This window comes from Trachemys scripta, chromosome 11 (genome assembly GCF_013100865.1).
Source record: "Trachemys scripta elegans isolate TJP31775 chromosome 11, CAS_Tse_1.0, whole genome shotgun sequence".
In the NCBI taxonomy this organism is placed as follows: Eukaryota; Metazoa; Chordata; order Testudines; family Emydidae; genus Trachemys; species Trachemys scripta.
The window spans coordinates 56,454,531-56,478,394 of record NC_048308.1 but is presented as its reverse complement, the minus strand read 5'-3'; the positions used below and the strand labels follow the sequence as shown (position 1 = coordinate 56,478,394).

General features: G+C 46.4%; 1 protein-coding gene across 2 annotated transcripts; it reads right to left on the bottom strand.

Moving 5' to 3' along the window:
* Positions 1 to 2,119: 2,119 nt before the first annotated feature.
* On the bottom strand, positions 2,120 to 23,232 carry LOC117885051 (caspase-10-like). Of its 2 annotated transcripts, none has more exons than XM_034786144.1 (12): positions 23,035 to 23,232; positions 22,152 to 22,282; positions 20,931 to 21,271; positions 20,086 to 20,185; positions 19,195 to 19,330; positions 17,966 to 18,075; positions 15,452 to 15,488; positions 14,938 to 14,994; positions 12,376 to 12,464; positions 9,949 to 10,060; positions 8,203 to 8,707; positions 2,120 to 3,961 (listed from the first exon to the last, which is right to left on the bottom strand). In XM_034786144.1, exons 3-12 carry the CDS (start codon positions 21,236 to 21,238, stop codon positions 3,799 to 3,801), a joined length of 1,617 nt encoding a protein of 538 aa, XP_034642035.1. In that variant the 5' UTR covers positions 21,239 to 21,271; positions 22,152 to 22,282; positions 23,035 to 23,232; the 3' UTR covers positions 2,120 to 3,798. The 2 variants fall into 2 exon arrangements, with proteins under 2 accessions (XP_034642035.1, XP_034642034.1); XM_034786143.1 differs by lacking the exon at positions 23,035 to 23,232 and adding an exon at positions 22,566 to 22,991.
* Positions 23,233 to 23,864: the final 632 nt, after the last annotated feature.

Here is a 23,864-nt window from a genome sequence, read left to right as displayed (position 1 = left end):
AAGAAGAACATTTAAAAAGTGAAGCTGCTAATCAATACTTTCCATAATTGAACCTGAGCAGCTCTCCAGTTTATGGAATTATGGGATGATCTTGGAGCAGACAAGACATTTTGGGTCACATTCACTGTGGCCAATGTTCCAATTAAAAGAAAACTGCCAAGAGCTACTGTCACTTGGACAGAGTCTTTTAAGAAAATCTAGAGGCTTAGCCAAAGCAGACCACCACCCAGAAGACCGGGGGTCTCAAACTCAATTTACCTTAGGGCCAGTGCCAGTCCTCAAATCCTCCCAGTGGGCCAATAATGTCACTGAAAATGGTGTTCACACCACCTCCCAGCCTGTTTCCCACCATTTTCCCTCGCTCCCTTGACTTTTCCTAGCAACTAGTGACGCTGCCTCCATGGCTGACTCTGCCCGGCAACTAATGATAGTATCTCGGTCCCTCTCCCCCAGCCAATGGGAGCTGCGGGGACGGTGCCTGTAGGAGACAGCCAGCAGCGTGGCTGCATGTGTCTCTCCTCGGCCGCCAACAACAGCAGGGATAGGGAACCACTTGCAGTGAGTGGAGCTGCCCCAGGTGAATGACACGTTGCCAAGTGCAACCCCTGGGAGGGTCCCAGGAGCAGCAGGATGGAGCAACGATGCGGGGAGGGGCATGTGAATGTCTCCTGCCTGCTCTGCCCCTGACCCCCTCAGGCGGCAGCCACGAGGGCCAGATGAAAGAACTTTTAAAAACGTTTCCATGGGCTGCAGTGGGGAGGTTCTCAGGCCGCAGATGGCTGCAGGCCAGGACTTTGAGACCCCTGCCGAAGACCATCTCACAAACTCAAAACTGGGCCAAAAAAGTTGTTCTAACTGGAGACACCCATCAGAAGCAGCTCTGCTACAGGCATAAGAAAGAGAGAATGAATTTGGTGGAATATACAACCTTTTAGAAATTATTTAAGTTTCTACCCCAGTAGTAGGCTTGTGTGCCCCACCACAATGCAGTTCCAGGGTTTAATTACTGGCCCTTCCTCTCTATACTAGCATGCTTGGAAACGTAGTGGCGATAACATACTCAATTCTTCTGGCTAATTAAAGGAAGCACTGAAAACAGAACCCTTTTCATACCTGTTTGGCCAGAGGAATGGCTAGTCATGATTAAGGTGACTAGGGAACTAAAGGAGTCCCAGAGGGAAGGCTATTTTCCAGAGAACAAAGGCATTAGCAGGATCACCACCTACCAACAGAGCAGGTCCATCTCTGACTAGGAAATGTTTCTCTTTTGGTGTTTGTGGTTAGTGTGAATGAGCCTGTGAGACCTTTCTATCCATAATGAACGCATCATCAGCACTGAAGAGTCAAGTAGAGCCTGGGTAAAAGTTCTGATAATCTCCCCCCAAAAACCATTTGGAAGACAAGTCAGAAGAGCAAAGCAAATGACGGGTGGGGAAGAGTGTGGAAAGAGCTTTGAAGCTGGCTTTCTCTCAGCTCAGCTGCTCAGGGTGTAGAAGCTAGTAAGGAAGGCGTGATGGAGCTGCTAAGGCAGCCTGAGGAGACAGAGTGCACCAGCTTCCTAAATGGCTTCAGCATGGGTTATTCATTCTACAGCGCCCTGGAGTACATGGAACCTACAGATAGAGAGAAAGTCTCTGCCTCTAAAGCAAATAAAGACCCAATCCTGAGAGGTGGAGAATCCCTTCAATTCCCTTTTACTTCAGAGGGATTTGTGGGGCATCAGCACTTTACAGGATTGGGTCCTTGCTTATTCCTAAGTATCTTCTCTTTAAATTTTGTGGCCTGAGATCCAGGTCTATCTGTCTAGATATTTAGATACTTTTTTTTGGGGGGGGGAAGCTATCTGAGCGCCTCACAAATGTTAATTTATCCCCCGCATACCAGCAGAGGGTAGGGCAATGCTATTATCCCCCCATTTCATAGACAGAGAACTGAGGCACAGAGAGATTAAGTGATTTGCCCAATGTCACACAGGAAGTCTGAGGCAAAACCAGGAATTGAACGCAGGCCTCTTAAATCCCAGCCGTAATCCTTCACTTCAAAGGCTTGCTTTTGGGTGAAGTGGGGAAGATTATTTTTCAGCAGCATAGTTTTTGCAATCCAAAACACCACTCCCAAGAAAAGTAAATGTTACCAGCTTTTATTAAAATAGCAGCATTTTATTATACATGCAGGAGTGGATGATTTATCGGAGCATAAAGTTTGAAATAGCTAGCATTTCTGAAACCACAGATTCATATCCCAGCAGGGTCCAATTGACCTTACTTGCCTTTGAGGTAGATGAGTTTTATGCAGTTTATTGTATAGGAGGAGTCTCAGATTGAGACCCTAAAAAATATTGAGGCTTTGTCTGCTGTATGTACATGCTAAAAATCCCACTGCATGTTTTGTGGGACTAGGGAATTGCCCTGTTCTTCTTGGCCAAAAGTTTCCCTCTCCCCAAAACCCATGCTACTGCTATTCAAAGCTGGCTGCTGCCTTCTAAACCCGAGGTGGCTGTATTTTGTTGATGGAGCTAGCTCTGCATGGATAGTGTTGGCAAAGCACTTTGAAATGGAAGCAGCTATAGAAATGTAAGTTGGTGTTTTAACAACAACTGGAATTTTTGCCAATTAAATTTCCATTTATGTTGCCATACACCCTAGTCACCACATGAGGACACTAACACTCCTGGACAAGAAACAAAGTAAAAAGACCTGCAGGTAAGAGATGCACCACTGAAGATTTTACTATACACTGAATTTCACTTCTAATCTCACAGGACAGTCCTGCAAGGTGGATTTTACACAGACTCTAGTCTACTCTCATTGGAACAGGGGATATAGTCACCCTGACCCCAAAGACAGGAGTTTTGTTCCAGCCTAGCTCTCACCCATTTCTCATATGTCCACATTTGTGGTGGTCTTTGTAAATAATGGAGAAATTAATCCCTGTAGACCTTTGTGCTTAAAAACAAAGCTAACCAAAACCTGTTGTGTCCACAGCAGTGTTAGATGCCCCATCTGACAGATAAATGATAATCAGCAGCTCTTTCATGTCGAACCATAACCACGATAAGGCAATGAGAAAGCTGGTTTCCTACAGGAGGCAATAATGCAGATTTTGTGCTTCTGGAACTATTTGATGTTGGACAAGGAATGCTAAACCAACCACATACCAAATTAACATCCAGTTTTAAGGCAACAGCATGCACTGTGGGATTAATAAATGCTTTACATGAGGAATCTAGTGGCTCCACAAAGAGTAAGTCATTTAAATTTGAGAGGGAATAGACCAGTGTCCACCTGCCATTGTAGGATTAGCTCCCTACACTACATTTGCTGATGTCTTGTTCATTCTGATTTGGGAGACTATTCCACAGGATAGGAGAGCTCACTGGCAGGATTCCAAATCATTAATGTACAGAGAAAAGAACAATGGGCTTAAAGCAGACCATTAACACCCCTCTGGTGTAGATATGGAAAGCCATGTGCACCTATTGTGTCCACAGTAATGGATGCAGCACCTATTTCACCTGCAGAAACCTACAAGTGCTTGCAAAAATCTGTATATATTCACATTGCCAGCAAACCCCACCACCACCACCACCAATCATTTCCGCAAACAGACATTGTGAGCAGTTGGCCCATCATACTCTCCTTTAGCTCCATGTGTTAGCAATTTCAGGAAGACCTCATCCTGGATGGTAATCATTTACCATCCACCTGATTTAATAAGAAGAGCGCTGGTTTATCCAAGGGCTGTACTGGATGGTATTGAATGCAAGATGGGATTGTGAATGAAAAGAAACAAAAAATTCTATTGCTGCTGTGATGGGGGTGGACTTCTAGGCACTGGGAATATCAGTTTCTTCCTCAAGGTGTAGGCTGGCTGGGGCATCTGTTTCTTTTTCCCCAAGTTGTCTGCACGTTTGCTCACATCTTCATTGACTTCAGTAAGAATTGACAAGATGTCTTCACCTCTACAGCCAGAGAAAAGACAGAATGTCTGATTAATTAAGTATCAGAGGGGTAGCCGTGTTAGTCTGGATCTGTAAAAGCAGCAAAGAGTCCTGTGGCACCTTATAGACTAACAGACGTATTGGAGCATGAGTTTTCATGGGTGAATACATGCATCCGACACCCACGAAAGCTCCAATACATCTGTTAGTCTATAAGGTGCCACCGGACTCTCTGATTAATCAGAGTGTTATCATTAACCCTGATTCACAGAAACAATGCCAATAGTACATATCTGCAACATTGTACTCTTAACATGCAGTAGTATTCTACAAACACACTAAACCAGACTAAACACTTTTCTGAATTCAGTATGAGGCTTCAAGACTATGGAGGTCACAATCCTACTCCCACTGAAATCAACAGCAACTCTCTCATTGACCTCAAAATGGTAGTAGAATAATGTCCCATGCACCTAACACACAGAATCACACACACACAATAGTGGTGTGACAGAATGAACTGCCACAAGGGGAGAGAAAAAAAAAGAAAAACATTGCAAGCAAATGACTCCAATTAACCAGTCCTCTCAGTGGCTGCTGGCAGTGCGAGGGGTCTAGACTTGTAAAATTGCAATGAGTCATGCCAGATATGCCATATAACAATTTTGCAGATACCTTACCATTTGCCAAGTATGATAATCTTGCTTATTTGTTTGTATCACGTTTATATTACGAGTTATAGATATGTAGGGTATATCTGTATTTCAAACTTGTGCTGTGCATCTGAGTGACACCCCCAGACAGACTGGCATCAGCGCTGTCTAGCCTGCTTGATGGCCCACCCAGGGACATCGGCTGTACAATAAACCCATTGAAAGACCAGGGACTACATCTGATGAGTCATGTAGGGGCCTGCCTATGGACAAAGTACTCTAAGGCTTTTCCATGTGCTGTGAAGCTTGTGTTTGGGACACAGGAAGTACAAGCCTCATGGCAAAAGAATATAAAAGGCAACTGCATCATCTCCATTTTGTCTTCATTCATGCTTCTTACCACTGGAGTAACTTTTCTACAAATGAAGCTCTGAACAAAGGGCCTGAATGACCCATCCAACCAAGCTGTGGATGTGTTCCAGAGGAACTTTCAAGCCAGCAAACTCACCAATACTGCTAGGAACCTGATAGATGGACTTTGAAGATTCTGTATGTATCTGAGTGCTTTATCATTTAACAACTCTCTTCTTGTTCTTTTTTCTTTATAATATGCTCCTGGGGGAATTCTACGCCACTGCATGTGCGCAGAATTCATGTCCACAGCAGATTTCGGTGCTTCCCCACAGAAAAATTATTTTCTGATGGGGAAGCAAAGGGAAGCCGCGAGAGCAGTCATGCGCCACTCCCCAGCAGCACGGATTCATTGTTTTGGGCACCTGGGGCAGCTAGCGGAGAGGTAAATCATTGGGGGGGGGAGGCTGGGGACACCCCAGCCAGTTGCTCCTACCCTGTGCCAGGCTAAGTTGCTAGTCCCAGCTGGGCTGAGGAGGACAGGACTTCCTCTTCCTCTGCAAGGAGCAGCCAGGGCTGGGTCAGACCCACCCCCAGAAACCTCTCTGGCTGCAGGAAGCATTGCCCAACCCCCCCCCCGCACACACACACACTTCCAGCTCCCATCCCTCCTCAGCCATGGGGGGCAGGGGTCAGTGTACAGGGAGCTGCTCTTCCGTCTGCCGAATCCCCATGCATCTGGACCCACCTCATATCAAGATCAGCCCCTGCACCCAGACCCCCGCACTGACCCCCCCCGAACCCAAACCCACACCCTAACAAGCATCACTCTCTGCATCCAAAGCCCCCCTACACCCAGACCCCCCCACCAAGCCTCCTGCATTGGGACCCCACCCCTGCACTGAGACCACCCCCTGCACTTCAACCCCCACCCCAACAAACCTCATCCCACCTGGACCTGGACTACCCTGACTAGCCCCCCACATCCAGATCCCCACCCACTGAATCTCACCAAGCCAGCACCCGCAACCCATCAAGCCAGCACCTGGACCCCTCCTGCTGAGCACTCCACACCCAGACCCTCTGCTGAGCCCCAACTACTTTCACCTGGGACCCCCTGCAGAGTCCCATTGTGTCTGAACCTGTTCATCCAGATCTCCCCTCCACCAAGACCCCCCACCAAGCCGCCCACACCTGGATCTCCCCACACTAAGCCCCTCCACACTTGGATCCTACTGGGCTGAGCCTGCCTGCCTACATCTAGTGTGCTTGGTATGGAGGGGCAGGGCCCTAGGGTATTTCTGGGGAAGGCCTGGTCCTTGCGCTGTGTCAGGGTCAGGTGCAATTTTACTGCCGAGTCCATATCCCAGACAGGGGACGGGGGGCCCGCAGGGTGATCTCTCACCTCTGTGCAGCCAATGGCCTGTGCTCCCCACTGCCATGCTAGAGCCTACACATTTATTTATTGACAAATAAAATTTGCAAAATTTTAAAATAGCGTGTGCACACTTTTTTGGCACAATTTTTAATTTTTGGCGCAGAATTCCTTCAGGAGTAATAATAAATCTGTAGTTTTAGACACTAAAGGATTGGTTGGAAGTGTGGTATTTTGGGTAAGAGCCAGACTCCTATTGACCTTGTAATGTGGCTGACCCTTTGGGGTCAGAAGAACCTTTTGTATAGGTGAACAAAGTTTTGAAATAATTTCTCACTGTACTGGACCTATGTGCTGATTGGGAGCCTAGAAACTGGAATGCAATAAAGGGGGCTATGTAATTTCTTTTTCAGCTTCTTGATAAACAGAGTGGAGGATCAGAAGCAGAGTTTGAGACTCGTTGGTGAGTTTAACTTCAGTGTTACCCACCAGTCTTGGAAGCATCTCCTCTCACTTTTGCAGTGACCTTAGCATTTCCAGCCCTAGGCACACGGGGGAGAATTGGGTATAGGCGGGGGCCTACCTCCCTAGGAAATTCTGGATGTGCCTGAGAGGTAAGAGCTATAGGGAAATGGAACTAAAGATTTTGGGTGTAGATGATGATAAACTACTAATACACCCCTTTTGCAAGTATTCTTACATTCTCTCTGACATCTTGTCTCTTGTATGTGCGTAAAATTGGGACCAAAAGACCCTCTGATGCCGTAGCTTATCCACAGCACATTTTCTCTCTTTTCTTCCTTAATACAGTCATGAAATAAAAAAAGAAAAGTAATGACCTAAATCTGAATTCTTGGGCCAGATTCCCCCTTTGTAACTCCATCCAAGTCAGTGAGGTTACACAAGGGATGAAATTTGGCCCCCAGTGTTGCCACTCTCTACAGAAGGCAAACCCAATCAGAGTTCCTCATGGCTGGACTCATGTTCACATCATGCACCTTACTATAACAAAGGCTCAAACTGAACACCACACAGCAGCAAGGAAACACATACTGTAAGACTAGTGTTTTCCATAATTCCACCATAGCATCTAGAAGACACTGTGTAGGTATCTAACAGATGGGACAAAGCCAGACTGCTTCATTCAAAACATCCCTCACCCCCTTAAGTTTGGCCATTCATATAAAAACAGATCCAAAATCCGCCTGGTCTGTGTTTTGGGTGGAACCAAATACATCCATCTGAACCCACTCAAAAAGAGAACCTGGACCTGAAGCAGCCTTAGTTTTGAGTTTGGTTTGGTAAAACTAAAACCCAGCCTCCTCAGATCATCCCTAAGACCTTGGCGCTGCAAACATTTACGTAAGTTTACAGAGACAAGCTAAACAGAGTACCAGTTTTAAACTGATGTGTGTCCACGTAGGAGTTTACACCAATTAAAAAAAACTAGTGCAGGTTTGTGGGTGGACAAGCCCTTAAACTTAGGCCTGCCTTTGGTGAGCTAAGATTCAGCATCACTCCCATTTCTTCACCCACTGGGGTATAGGGGCTTGTTACAAGGCAAGTTACTGCACAGGAAGCCAGGGTCAAAAACTGCAGTCCACCATCTTGCCTGCAGTAAAGTCCCATGTGGACACTGCTGCAGCGCAGTAAAATCCTGGAATAGCACTTGGCATATTACACTTTCAAGCAGTAGTACACCAATCCGCACTCCGGGACTTTCACTGCAATGTAGCAGCGTCTACATGGGATGTTACTGTACAGCAAGCTGGCGTGCTGCAGCTTCTCCCCACTCTCCCCCTGCATGCCACACAATAACCTGCTATGTATACAGCCCGATGTTATCAGTAAGGTTTCACCCTCAAGCTACAAAGAAGTATTACCTTGGTACCAAGAGCTGTAACTTATTGCAGAGGGCTTGAATGTACCAAGTACCATGCTCTACGTGGCGGAAAGATGCATAACCACCCACTGTGGCCATGCCAAGGAGGAAATCAGCTTCTTCCGGAATGCTTTCGGAAGGGGGGACTAGTTGCTGTATGGGAAGCAAGTCAGGATTCTGTGCATCTGCTTCAATGTAGACAGCCTGTTGTATCTCTTTGCCTTGACATGCCTGGATAAAAAAGAGTTTGGGTTTTTCAGCCAGCTGTGGGCATTGTCTGGCTGTGAAGTAGGACATGATAGTGCGGATTGTTACTTCTTGTTCATCTATCCCATAGACCAATCCCGACTCTCCGTGAGATAGAATACAGCACACAAAGCAGTCCCTGTCTCTGTGATCTTTCGAAGACCGCCATTCCTGCATGAGATTTTTTATTTCTACTGATGTCTTATCAGTATAAGTCTTCACATCCAGACCAAGCCATGTAAACACTTGCGCCAACATCTCTGTTATTAAAAAAATAAATAAATAAAAGCTGGGGAGGGTTGGAGAATAATATAATCATAATATAAAATCACTATGCAAGCTAAGCTGAAGAGTAACTGACTTCACACAAAGTGGCACCTGCAAACAAACACACACGCTAGAGTAGATTTGAGACCAAACAGGATAAATGAACTCAAACCCAGCACAATTATGAGGCTCAAACATGCCTGAGTTTTTCAGGCCAGAGTTTCATAAAGCAAGGCCTGAGGTCTACAGGCACTTGTGTGTGTGTGTGCGCGCAACCAGCACAACTGGATGATCAAAACTGGGATTCTTGGTAAACATTGGGCACTCCTTGCAGAATTTCAGATTGGGTTTGCTCCAAGTAGAACCCTGCTCATTCATACTAGTGAATGGAGACCCTGGAATACTACAGAATTTGGTGATTTAGGGAGTAAGTGAACAAACAACAAACAAAAAGGACAGTCCATTACAAAATTATCTACATAACAAGAAGAGCTAAAGGGCCTGATATTTTTCTCACTTGCACTAGCATAGATCAACTGTAGTCAATGTGGCTAAAGCACCCCAAGACTTGGATGTATAATCATACATGGTTTTTGGGGTAGGAACTGTCATTTTCTTTTTGTCTGTACAGCATGTAACACAATGGGCCCCCAACCTGGATGGCCTCTAAACACTATCGCAATATGCACATTCAGTAATATGTCTTATATAAGATTATAACAATACAATCTTTGCATTGTTAATAACTGAAGAACTCTATATCTTGGGCTCATCTCAAAGAGATAATCACAACTTGAAGGCATTTTTGATCTGTGAATTAGCTTAATTTACATTAAGCCTCTGCAAATAAGAGACAGAACTATTAATAGTTAAATTAAAGAGATGTCACATTTAATACAATAATGGGTTCAGTGCTCTAAGAAAACTAACATATTTCTCTTACCATCGGTTTAGCTATAGTAATTCCTGGAGAAGTTTTAATTTGGACACCCTTTTGGAATTACACAGTTTGGTTGCACTGATAAAGATGCCAATGCAAACTCACTCCTGTCAAGTAATCAATGGTATATTTCATTTTTTCCCCCACTCGTGATACAAGTGGCATTATTTGACTTCTATGAGTGTACACTGCTTATAACTATGTACTTAAAATATGAGCAAATAAAACCTATACGGGCATTAGAAGTACAATCCATGAAGAGGCAGAGCAGATCCTAAACCAGAAGTGACTTACCAGCATCTTTATCAGATCCTCTCCTGTTCTGAAGAGTCCCAGTAAAGCTAAAATTATTAATAATGAGGCAATAGCCTCTGTGTGGCCCATCCATTTTATAGGTCTTCAGCTTCTGTTGACAGGAAGGAGAAAGAAGCTCACAGCTTTTATGAAGGAATTTTATTTTTAAGAAGACAATCTATTGCCTTTAGATTCAAGAATACAATCCACCTGTGAGGTTACTATTTCTGTAACCTCCCTGGGGTTTTCAATCTCCTGTACTGCCTAGAGTTTTTGGGATGCCCCTTTTGCTGTACCCTCCCCCCTGAAGAAATATATTGTCTTCTGTGATATATGCATATATTTCCATTTGGCATTAATGGGAGGTACATACCATTAGGGGAAGAAAAGGGAGACCAAACTCCTTTACCATATAACTGCTCTAAAAATGTACCACACAGTGCTGTTAAGCTTTGTTTAAAAGCCACAGACTTCTAGTAAATGAAACGTTTTTATTTTACAGCTTATATAATAGGTATGATAAAAGGTACGACTACCAAGCAAAATTTAGACGTGGTATTCTTGTACCGTCTACAATAATTACTAGTCAGGCAAGGACTCAGCCCATAACAGAGTCAGACCAAGATTTTCAAAGTGAGCAGTGATTTTGGATGCTCCAATTTTTCAGGCTCTCAATTTGAGAAACCTCAAAGAGGCTGGTTATTTCAGGAAATGCTGAACACTCACTCTCTAATAATCAGGCTTCTTTAAGGTGTATCAAGTTAGGCACCCAAAAGTTTGAAACAAACACCCAGAATCACTAGTTACTTTTGAAAATTTAGGCCTCAGGAGTGTCATCCAGTATGAGAAGACAGATGTGGAGCCCCAGGCAGACTTCAGTAACTTGTTAGCACATTTGACTCTGAGGGGGAAAAGGTTAGCACTTCGGGCAGGGCTTAGCAACAGAATTCTACAGTTGGTAGGGAGTTGGGGATAACTGTCATGAGGGGACAGGAATAGATTATTTCCACAGCTAGCAGGCGGGCTGTCTTGGACCCTTGGCACTGTGAAGCCACAGACACATGTATCCCCAAATTTGTCTCTCAGGGTGGGGGGTCATACGCAGTTTTTACTCATGTGCTAGGAAAGAAAACTGACAGAACAGGGGCAAGCGAGGCCACAAGTTTGGTACATGTCTAGGGCTGGCTCTTCGGGCATGGCTACACTTGCAGGTGTAGAGCGCTGAGAGTTAAACCAGCCTTCAGACAGAGCAGTAGTGGAAGTGCTGCAGTCTGTCCACACTGACAGCTGCTTGTGCACTGGCGTGGCCACATTTGTGGCACTTGCGGCAGTGCATTATGAGCAGCTATCCCAGCATGCAAGTGACTGCAACGTGCTTTTCAAATGGGGGTAGAGGGGTTGAGTGTGTTGTGTATATGTGGGGGGAGAGAGAGTGGGGTTTTGGGGGGCAGTTCAGACCCCGTCTCTCTCCCCCCACCTCTCTCTCACACACAGCATTCCACACTAATGGCTTGCATGCCGGCTGTCAGAAACGGAGCTTTGAAAGAGCATATCCGCATTCCTACAGGAGTTCAAAACAATGACAAAAGTGGCCACTTGACTTAAGGGGATTATGGGATGTTTCCGGAGGCCGATCAGAGCGCAGTAACCCAACACCTCGTTCATACTGACGCCCGGGAGTTGTAGCCAAGGTGCAGCAAACGTTATTCCTCTCGCTGAGGTGGAGTACCAGCAGCGCTGTAGCCGCAGAGACAGAGCGCTCTACATGCCTTGCCAGTGTGGACGGGGAGTGAGCAAGGGCGCCTGGGGCTCCTTTATTGCACTGTAACTCGCAAGTGTAGCCAAGGCCTTAGTCTCCAATGTGACTATGGTAAAAACTGAAAAGTCATCTAGACTCCAAAAATTGTCTCTTTAAATCTACAACTCATCCCCAAGATTGTTAAGAGCTACTAATTATCAGGAGAGTCTTCAACAACAGCAGGCTTGACTCTGCTCCCAGTTACATCAGTTTAACCCTATTGACTTTATAATGGAGTGACTCCCAATTTAGTGGGAACAGAATCAGGGTCAGCGCTTTGTGCTCCTTTGGTGCCAAAGTGCACCATTTCTAGAGCAGTGCAGATATCAGTTGATGTTGCTGATGCACCAACACAAATATTTTGGTATAAGAAATTCTAGGAACTGAAGTGGTTAAATAAAAACAGCAGCGTTAATTTTCCCACCAAAACTCCATTCACATCACAGGGAAGAAGACAAGAGGGGGAATTCCATGGTTGCCCAATGGTACAAGGAGAGAAAGAAAATACCTCAGGGTTCTAAGAAGGTATTAAGAACAGTGGAAACTTGGCACTGTCTTTTTAAGCTGAGAATCAAATTCTCCAAGTTATTGATTAGAGTCAGGAAAGTATTTAGGCGATTGCCTCAAACCTCTGTTTTGCTTTCTGGGTTGCTGATTCTCGCAGGTTGTTCCTGGCTTAGTTCAGAGATGCCTTGCATAACATTTACTGCTTTGTCATCTTAAAAAAAAAAAAAAAATACAAAATGTTTAGGGGATGAAATCTACTGTCTGTAGATGCACCAAAACTAAGTTCTACTAAAATGCAGCAGTTTTCATGATTATTAAAGTGCTATTATACTAAAAGAAAAATGACAGTCAAAATTCCATTGTCTTACTCAGCAGCTCTCCTGTGTATTCCAGGTCATATCTGTTCACACACTTCACTGACACAAATAAAATTTTACTCCTATTAGTACTGCAGAATGAACACAGCTCTAGGAGAGTGTGGATGTGGATTCTGCCTCATGGATCTTCAAGAGAATTTTTCACTAGATTGGGGGTCAACTGTGTTCTAAGGGAGTCCCCAAAGATAGCTGAAGTTGTGGTGTAGGCACACCCTTAAATCCAATTACAGAATCTTTTTAGGGGATGATGCGGAAGCAGGGAAGAGCCCAGTTTGACTCTCATTTCCAGGCTGCATTCAGAGATCTGGTAGTTAGAGGGGGGGAAATGATTTTTTTTGTTTTTAAACTTCTAAACAGCAATTTGACCTTCAGTCACTGAGGCAAATATGAAATCTCATGGTGACATTTGTGCTGAGTAGAACAATCAGAATTACATTTATTTGAGCAAGAAATATCTCCCCCCGCCCTTGCCTTTTCTAGAGCTGTCTCCCACTGTACACCTACTAAGGGAATCCTGTAGCTCAGATTGAGTCTACTTAAGCAATACATGTACCATGTGAAAAGAAGCAACCTCACCCCCCCATACCCCCCCAATCCTCGACTCCCTGTTGATTAATTATCTTGATTTACTGTAATTTCTCCAACATGCTACTGTCCTAGGGAAATGCAAATAGCACAGTCACACGCAGTTGCCAGAGTGCTGGGGCTGGCAGCAGGTGTGGTTTTTTTGGTGATATGCAGAAGATAGAAGGGCTGAGAAAGGGGGGATTCTTCCTGGGGAGAGCAGGGGAGAGCCTGTGTGTGTGGCAGGGAGGGGAGCAGGAGTGGGATTGAAGAGACTGATGATCTGCCTACGCATAAGAGTGCCTGACTGTCTGGTGCTGCAAAATAAGCCCTCTTCTTGTTATTCCTTCGACTGGCCTGTCCCTCCAAGCCAGGGCAATAGACCATAGTACTTTTATAGATTCATAGATTCTAGGACTGGAAGGGACCTCGAGAGGTCATCGAGTCCAGTCCCCTGCCCGCATGGCAGGACCAAATACTGTCTAGACCATCCCTGATAGACATTTATCTAACCTACTCTTAAATATCTCCAGAGACGGAGATTCCACAACCTCCCTAGGCAATTTGTTCCAGTGTTTAACCACCCTGACAGTTAGGAACTTTTTCCTAATGTCCAACCTAGATCTCCCTTGCTGCAGTTTAAACCCATTGTTTCTGGTTCTATCCTTAGAGGCTAAGGTGAACAAGTTCTCTCCCTCCTCCTTATGACACCCTTTTAGATACCTGAAAACTGCTATCATGTCCCTCTCAGTCTTCTCTTTTCCAAACTAAACAAACCCAATTCTTTCAGCCTTCCTTCATAGGTCATGTTCTCAAGACCTTTAATCATTCTTGTTGCTCTTCTTTGGACCCTTTCCAATTTCTCCACATCTTTTTTAAAATGCGGCGCCCAGAACTGGACACAATACTCCAGCTGAGGCCTAACCAGAGCAGAGTAGAGCGGAAGAATGACTTCTCGTGTCTTGCTCACAACACACCTGTTAATACATCCCAGAATCATGTTTGCTTTTTTTGCAACAGCATCACACTGTTGACTCATATTTAGCTTGTGGTCCACTATAACCCCTAGATCCCTTTCTGCCGTACTCCTTCCTAGACAGTCTTTTCCCATTCTGTATGTGTGAAATTGATTTTTCCTTCCTAAGTGGAGCACTTTGCATTTGTCTTTGTTAAACTTCATCCTGTTTAACTCAGACCATTTCTCCAATTTGTCCAGATCATTTTGAATTATGACCCTGTCCTCCAAAGTAGTTGCAATCCCTCCCAGTTTGGTATCATCCGCAAACTTAATAAGCGTACTTTCTATGCCAATATCTAAGTCGTTGATGAAGATATTGAACAGAGCCGGTCCCAAAACAGACCCCTGCGGTACCCCACTCGTTACGCCTTTCCAGCAGGATTGGGAACCATTAATAACAACTCTCTGAGTACGGTTATCCAGCCAGTTATGCACCCACCTTATAGTAGCCCCATCTAAATTGTATTTGCCTAGTTTATCGATAAGAATATCATGCGAGACCGTATCAAATGCCTTACTAAAGTCTAGGTATACCACATCCACCGCTTCACCCTTATCCACAAGGCTCGTTATCCTATCAAAGGATAGGACTGCTCAAGTGACATTCCAGGAACTCTCCAAATCTGTTTGAACCTGCTCTGTAAATTCATACTCTCTTTACTTTTAGGCAGCCAGCAATAAGAACTACTTAAAATAAAAACACAGAAAAACGTATTGAGACAGACCTTGTCTGGCAGCTATGAGATGCACACTCCCAGCATGTTCCCGCAGGCTCACAGAGTCTATAAAAGCAAGAAAGACAAAAATAAAATTGTCTCATGGGCCCATGAAATTAACAATATGACTTTATCAGTAGTTACACTAACAGTAACAGAGTCCTATTGCCTTATCTCATGTTATTTGTGTACAATTAAGGACTTTTTGCCTCTAGTCAGACCAACCCTTCTTTAAACTTTCTGGGAGGCAGGTTGGCTATTTCCCTGTCACAAATGACATTCCACAGCAGGGGGATTTGCTGATTACCTGTGACTGTTCTCTAAATGTGAGCAGCCAACCCCCAAAACCAGCTTGTGCCAACGGGAAAAGAAAAAGCCAACCTAAGGCAAATCAGTCAAACTATTTTAAAACTACTGTAAATGGAGCCTTCAAAATTTTCTGAAGTAAACTAAAACCAGTTAGAAACATAGAACATTAGAAATACAGACATTAAAAATAAAAACACTTCCCAGAAAGACTTACCATAAATATTAGAACCCAGAGATTTGATAGGGGTCTCCTATATGAAGGAGGGAGAGGGGAATACCTGCATTAAAAATCAATGTAATAAAATCCACAAAATAGATTTTAATAGTGATTTTAGCAGAAAAAGACTTGATAAATGTCAGTGCCACATGGTGTTTTGGAAAGAGCTAGGGAGAAGCAGACAGGGGCAAGACTGAGAGTCCCCAAGGGCAGCAACGTGTTTAGCAGTTGAGCAGACATTTCACAGCTGCAGCAAGCCCGTCAGAGGTGAGCAGCTAAAGAAGAGTGCTGCCCGCAGAGTGAGTTCTATTTTCTGGGAAGCTCCACTCAAAAAGCATATATGGTGTCCTTAAATGACACTACACTTCCATTGAACTTATGAGTGGATGTTGCAGCCCGTACAATCACATAGGGTACACTGAAGTCAATGGCAAAACTTATTGATGTCAGTGGTGCCAACAGTTCACTCAGGATAAAAATTCCCTACAGTTCAGGAACATGGGAATTACCATATCAGAGCAAAACAGTTGTCTGTGTACTCTGCTATCCTCTCTTCAACCATGGGACAATAATAGATGCTACGGAGGAGGAAGGCTTCCAGTCCCATGATGCACCTAATTGTACACTATCTATGTCTCTAGCATAGATGAGCAGTTTATGCCCTGGATAAGAATTGAGAACACTTGCAATTGTATCCTAGCACATACCACTCTCACTTGTGTAAACGTCAACCCCTTTGGAATCTTAGTAAGCTATTTGCTTCAATAACATGCTGCAGCAGCGAGTGCCTCAGGTTTATTCTACAGTGTATACATTTTTTTTAGCATTTTTAAATGTTACCTTTTTATCTCCCTGAGTGCCTTCACATTGTTATATTATGGAAGAGGGAAACAGGAACATAAAATGGCCTCAAGCAAACTATGCTTTAAAAGCAAACAAACAATTGTGCTAGTTTTTCCATTGTGAAAGATGCCAGACTGAAAGCCATGGAAATCGAAGCCCTCTATTTATACATGAACCAGCTACACCACTAACAGCAGCAACACAAATTTCCTGATTGCCCAATGTACCTCCGCTCTTGTCTACAGGGAGCATGCTTCTGTGAGGATAATTAAGTCTCCATAACCACTTAGTCTTTAACCTCATTCCCAATCCCCTGAGCTATTCAGTTCTTCTTTCTTTAAAGACATCTCTTTTGACACTTCTCCCTTCTTAACACTAAATATTTTCAAGAGGAATAATGCATAACTGGCTTTTAGGATGCTCTGACCCTAATTATTAAGGCTAAGTTTTTGTCACGGTAATTTGTAATAAAAGTCACAGACGGGTCACGGGCAACAAACAAAAATTCACAGAGCCCGTGACCCGTCTGTGACATTTACTAAAAATTACCGGGGTCAGGGCTAAGTAGGGGTGGAAGAACAGAGTCTGGAGGGGTGGGACCAACAGGCCGAGCCCCCCGCCTCCAGCGGCCACAGCGGAGGACCCAGCCACAGAGGCACACATTCCCCGCTCTGGAGCTGGCTGTAGCTGCGGGACATGAGTGTGTGGCCCCGGCTGCAGCCCCCGCCAAGCTCTGGCAGCAGCACTGGGAAGCCATGAGGGGGATACACAGTCCCCACTGAGCTGCCGAGCAGGGGCACGTGGCCCCCACTGCACTCCCCGCCGGAAGCTGTGGGGCTGGGGTGCAGCCATGGGGGGCGCGCAGCCCCCATTCCGGAGCTGGCTGCAGCTGCGGGACGTGAGTGGGCGGCACCAGCTGCAGTCCCCTCCAAGCTCTGGCTGCATCCCTGGGAAGTCACAGGGGGGCACATGGCCCCCACTGCAGCCACCAGGCAGGTGCGCATGGCCCCAGCTGCAGCCCCCGGCCGAAGCTGCAGGGCTCGGGCAGGGGGGGGGGGGGGGGGGGGAGGGTGCAGCCTCCGCTCCAAAGCTGGCTGCAGCTGTGGGACAGGGCTGCGCTGCCACGGCTGCAGCCCCTGCCAAGCCCCGGCCACAGCAGGGAGAAGCAGCAAGGCCCTCGGACACTGCGAGGGGGGCACATGGCCCCCGATGCAGCCCCTGGCGGAAGCCGTGAGGCTGGGATGCAGCGGGGGTGCAGCCACAGGGAGCACACAGCTCCCGCTCTGGAGCTGGCCGCAGCTCCTGGACAGAGGCTCACAACCTGGCTGAAGCCCCCTCCCCCTCCAAGCCCCAGGGCAGGGGCTGCATGGTACCAGTTCCAGCTATCCAGCCCCAGTTGCAGGGCAGGGGTACACAGTCCTGCCTCCAGCCCCGCCTCCAGCCCTGGCATCAGCTGCTGACAGCTGAAGCAGAAGAAGACACGGGGGTCCGGTAAAGTCACGGATTCTATGACTAAATCGTAGCCTCACTAATTATTTGATGTCCTTGGTAGCCACATTTATCGCAGACTCTGTTCCCTTCCTCAGATCAGAAGGGATGATTTAGCTAGACTTCAGTCAATGACAATACAGAAGCAAGAGTGAAGAAAATAGGCTCACTGCAGCATACCTGTGAGGAAGTCAATAGCCTGACATCACCTCCAGAATGAAACAGTCCTTCAGAGATGTGATGGGAAAATGATGCAGTTTCTTTGACTGGCAGACTGCTTTCCTGCTGAGCTGGAGAAATTAACAGGAGAGGCATAATAAACAAATTTGTGAAAGCAAGAGAAACAGCTCAGCACAAACTAACCTCCTTAATAAGGGAAACGTGGAGAGGCACCTAGCAAGAGATGCTTAAAACACAAATGTACAGAAATTCCACCAAGGGGATAAGAAGCCTGTAAGGTGAAGTCAGTGGGGGGACATGACTGTCCAGCTTCTCCCAGAATTGGTTCTAGATAACTGTCTAAATGAAACATTGTGCCCTTTCAACATGCAAATTCCTAACCTACGGATCCTAAATGAAATAAGCTTTGTGCCGTAGCTATTGACTCTACCGGAGAGTAAACCACAGATAACATACATGCATGTGCACCCACTCGTTTAGCCTGCCACCTATCAACAAATCCCTGCCTCCTGTGCAGGTCAATATACAGCACTTCTAGAGTGCTGTTCATCCACTCACCATAAAGCTCTATCCAACGGTGGGTCAGCCTTGTTACCTCCATTTCACAGATGTGAAAACTGAGGCACAGAGAGGTGAAGTGACTTTCTCACAGTCATACAGCAGAGTCAGTGGCAGAGTCAGGGACAGAAGAAACGTTTCCAGACTTCCAATCTCATGCCCCATCCACTGGACCACTTTGCCTGGCCACAGCCATTTTGGAGCTACTATGTATATTCTTACAGTACTGCTCCTAGCAGGTAGCAAAAACTAGAGGCGGCAAAGCAGAGCTCATATGCAAAGACCACAAGTGCCCCAGTTTTAGTCTCAGGGGAAGCAATGCATGTGGAGGACACACACAGCAGCTCCAGCTACCAGACACAGCAACTAGTTCAATCTGTTCTAGTAAATGTGCTGGCATGCAGGGCCGGCTCCAGGTTTTCTGACGCTCCAAGCAGGGGAAAAAAAAAAAAAAAAAGCTGCGGCAGCGCAATCGCGCCGCTCCACTCTTCGACGGCAATTCGGCGGCAGGTCCTTCGTTCCGAGAGGGACTGAGGGACCTGCTGCCGAATTGCCGCCGAAGACCCGGCCGTGCCACCCCTTGATATTGGCCACCCCAAGCACCTGCTTCCTTAGCTGGTGCCTGGAGCCGGCCCTGCTGGCATGCACAGCAGCCCACTCAGAATTCTCACCTCTTTCCATTTTGTATTTGTTTACTGTTTTCAGGAGATCAGGTGAAATGTCCATACAGATTTTCTCCAGTATTTGCAGGTTGTTCTGTGCTAAATGGTCTTGTTTTTCCAGAAAGGTCAGCAGCTCTAGACTGGACTGCCAGTGAAACAGGAGAGACAGTGTCAAGTGCACTTAACCTGCTCCTTAAATCTTAATACGATCTACAAAAGCCTGCCCTGCCTTTAAAAAAAATAACAAGACACCGATTCTCCTGGAGTACATATTGCTGAAATACAGAACACCTCACAATCCTTACACTTCCCACTTCATACTTATTCTTATCTGTCTGGCTTCTTACTACCAAGGAGATGTCTCCATAGTACATTTCACAGCGCTGGGGGGCAAACCATGTTGTAACATGGTAGCTCACGGACAGCTTCATAATCTGGTTTGATCCTGCTTGTATAGCCAGTACCACACTGTATCAGTGAACTACGTTATAGTCTGTATCACAATCAAGTAACTAGTTAATGTCGTGTGTCTTGGTCCCATATACACAGACCAGAGCCAGCTGTGCTGTAACACAGCTGGGGGGATTAGCCTGGTATTGTATTTCCTACTGACCTCTAGGACTTGAAAGGCCTCAGAATCCATCACACAGCAAACCCAAGAGAGAGCCAATGCAGCATAACAGTCCTTGGTGTAAATGAGACCCAGGCCCTGCACTTCCTAGCCCCACTCAGCCACCACCTTCCCTCGGGTAGAAATAAACCACCGCCCAAACAGCTACTGCCCCAGTCACAGGCTGACACAATCAGCTGATGCCTTATGCTGGCAAAACCCGCTCTCCACTCTCTCTCCTAGTCTCACTAATCAGAGCCTCTAACATTCTTCGCCCTCTCCCCACATACCATATTTGTCAGCTTCTTTGGGAGCTGGTCCCTCAAGAGGAACATGGCTCTTTTTAAATCCTCACTGGTGATGTCCTCTGACAGTTCATACAGCATCTGCCTGTGTGACATAGATCCAGTTAGGTGAACTAAATACCATTGTAAACATACTGTAAATCCTACATTGGCACCCCATAACCCCCCAAAGCAATGCTCAGAGGATGGTAATGTGCCCACTATTGGGAGCTCTGCTATGCTCCTCCAATGCTGCCACCTGCTTCACCTATAGCAGACGTGGGGATCTCTACTTAGCCTGCTCAGCAAAGGTCAACATGCAGCAGGCAGACTGCAGGCATCGCTGGAGAGCTAGAGCTGGCGTAGTAGAGCATGAGCAGCAGCCAAGCGTTATGGTCAGGAACTTACCACTGGTGTAAGCAAATTACTATGGAAGAGCGGAGGAAGTTTAGGTTGTCGTAGGAGGAAGAGGCTATAAAAACATCCCAATCCAACCCAAGAATTCACAGAGGGAGAGGGACAGAGCAAAGGAGGAAGAGACAGCAGTAGAAAGCTGTGGGAGAGGAATGACAGTCTATGGCACACTGTGTCACTCCTCTCCTCTGGCACAACATAACAGAAGAGGACCCAGGCCTTTCTAATGTGGTGTTGGCCCAAGAATGCTCTGAGCTTTCCAGCCTCACCCCAAGAAAAATTATTAAAGGTCACCGATTAGTCGGAGCATCTGCATACTGTAAAACCTAATCACCAAACTTCACTTCACAACTTTCAAATATCACACAGCAAGTAACAGATCAACATCCTTTCAAGGCAGAAAATGTCTGGAGACACCCAGTTCCCAGAAAGCTCACCTGTACCGAGATACCTTCCCTTTCCAGGGTAGATTTTCTTGCACGGTTTCCTTGGTGTAGCCAAGTTTCTGGAGCAGGAAGTGACACCTAATCCTGTACAAAAGCTCAGCTAGTATGAAAGTATCTTCCTTATTCAGCAAATCCTTAGCCATGAGGAGCTGGAAGATGTCCTGAGCTGATTCTACAGCTTCCAGCTTTTTGAAGGAGAGCAAGTCACTACAGAGAAATTTCAGGGCCTCCACTTCTTCAGTTCCCAGGTTTTCATCGATGACTAGAAGCTGCTGGCGAAACTTTATGTCATCACCCATACTGGAGGCTTTCTTTAGGAGACACTTTACAACCTGAGAATGGAAAGGAAAAGAAGAGTCCAATGTAATGAATCAAATGGCACTGGTGCTAGGGGAGAACTGAAATTTAGCTTCTAATAGGCACTAAGCAGCATCCTTGATACTCTGTGTTGGCCAAATATTTCTTCCAAACCATCAGAAGCCAAATACTCAGCAGACGGCCTAACTCCTTCCTGCATGCACCACACTGCAGCAGTGTGGCAAGATCTGCTCTTTCCTCTTCTCATGATCAGGAGAGAGAAGAGTCCCCCACTGATCACTCACTCTCACTTCTAAACCATGGGCAGCTCCAGTGTCTTTACAATGGGTGGGGGTAGAAAGAGAACAAGGTGCTGCTCTTGGTCCCTGCAGCTTGACTACAACTTGCCATGGCTGGGAGAGGACAAAAAAGTGAGACTTCCTCCTGCCCTGGGGCTTCCATCATGGGAGCTCTGCCACCACTTCCCATGATGATAAGGAGGAGGAGAAGGTGCTCCTCCCCAAGGCTGGCACTAGGACTAGGTGAGCAAGGGTGGCACCAAACTGTGGTGCTGTGTGCTTTTGGGGGGGGGGGGGGGGCCCAACCACTGGGGGGGAGGGGGGCACTGAAAATGTTTTCTGCCCAGGTGCCAAAATGGCTGCTCTCCTTGCCCCTAGGTTGAAAAACACCAGCAGTGACATTATCACCTGGAAGCCAAAGTTCTCAGCACTGTGGCAGCTGTAGAGTGCACATCCCATCCCCTGCACCACTATGCAGCTAGTTTGCTGTTCTGTACCAAATGTGAAAGCAAAGAGTCTCCTTCCTACTCTCAAACCTCCCTTATGAAAAAGTCCTATAGAATTTAATAGGAGTGAAACTAACAGGGTTCTAGAGAAATTAATACAATTCTCTTACATTTAAGGGAGAATAATATGCTTTCTGCTTCACTGCCAGCTCCCTTCTCTCCTGGACATGTTGGGGTTCCTCAGTGGACCACTCACTTTAATTTGGCAGCAGGTCGTCTTTAGGACTTTTACCACAGCTCTCTTCATACAAAGACAAAAGGAAAAGTGGGAGATGATCAATGAACACTAAAACTTGGGAGGCAGTCAGCAGGTAAAGGGGGGTGTGCATGTTTCGGGGAGAAATCAGCAGGGCATTGCCGTGTGTGTAGGTGGGTGGGAAATATAATTCATGAGTCCTGGTCCATCTCCCCGCTAACCACTAAACAACACTTCCCAGAACCAGAATAGAAACAAAGTGTTCCGCCTACCCTCTCTCTCTCCCATGTCTACCTACATACCCCTCCCCCCCCCAAATTTTGCTTACATCCTTTTCCTCTTCAGACAGTCCAACTCCCCCAATCTTCGGTCCCACATATTGCAGCACCCTCTTCACTTATAAACAAGATGGCTGCAAGAAAGCATAGATCCATGGCCTTTCTACACACACAAGTTTACCTAAGGACTTGTTTTTAACTAAGGACAGCAAGAGGGCCAGCACCACAAGCATGATCCTATCAGAGACCCTAGGCAGTACTCAGGGCAGCAAGCCCCTCCTACCACTGGCACTGTCTGTTCTGGCTACACTACTATTTTTACTGCACTAGCTAGAGAGCTAAAGCAGGTACATCTCCTGTAGCTGGGAAGCACATCCCCAGCTCCAAGTGCAGATCTATCAATTAAAAGGGGCAAATTTGTGCACAGACCAGCCCTCAGTCATCACTTCTCTACCAGTCAGTCAAATCCCAATAGAACCACACGATACAAACTCAGCACACGTTCACACTAGAACACACATGGCTGCTTTCCCAATTCCAAATCTTCGCTGCTTGATTCCTGACACCATCAGTTACGGAGCCCAGCCTCTCCGGTGTTCTGCGGCTTAGCTGTTCTATCTCCCCCACCATTCCAGCCAGCGCTCTCACACCTGGCACTGTTGCTGAATTGGGTTAAGCCGAAATGAACAGTTGTTAAATATAAAAAACTTAAATTGGTAGAAAAATCTGATTAATTTTTAAATGGTTTAATCTAAAAATTTTAAACATTAATGACATTTTAAAATGCCAGTGGGAGGAAGGAGGTTTGTGCAGGCTGGGAGGCGGGGTGGTGCAGGAGGTGGGATCCGAGGGGATGCTGGGAGGATGGGGCAGGAGATCAGAGCCGGCTTTAGGAAGTGCGGGGCCCGATTCAAACAGTTTTGATGGGGCCCCGGCAGGGATGACTGAAAATAAAAAAAAACATGTAAAAAAACATGTGGGGCTTGTTCTCACCGGGCGGCACTCGTAGCCTTCGGCAGCTTGTCCTTCACTCGCTCCGGGTCTTTGGTGGCACTGAAGGACCTGCTGCCGAAGTGCTGCCGAAGACCCAGAGCAAGTGAAGGACCTGCCACTGAAGTGCCGCCGAAGACCCGGAGCGCTGCCGGGTGAGTAAAAATTAAAAAGGAGCCTCTAGCCAGGGAAGGGATTCTCTGCCACTTGCCCCCACCCCGGTGGCCCTGCCACTGGGCGCGGGGCTCTCTTAGGCGCGGGGCCCGATTCGGGGGAATTGGTGGAATTGGCCTAAAGCCGGCCCTGCAGGAGATGGGGGCCGGGGGGGGGGTGGGGGTGGGGGCGGGGGGCCAGTGGGA

Excerpts from the sequence above, each read along its gene's own strand:
- LOC117885051 (XM_034786144.1), bottom strand. The coding sequence starts at position 21,238 with ATGGGTGATGACATAAAGTTTCGCCAGCAGCTTCTAGTCATCGATGAA. Across the intron at positions 10,061-12,375 it reads ACCCAGAAAGCAAAACAGAG|AAGCTGAAGACCTATAAAAT; the intron begins GTTTGAGGCAAT and ends TCCTGTCAACAG. Across the intron at positions 8,708-9,948 it reads AGGATCTGATAAAGATGCTG|AGATGTTGGCGCAAGTGTTT; the intron begins GTAAGTCACTTC and ends TTTTAATAACAG.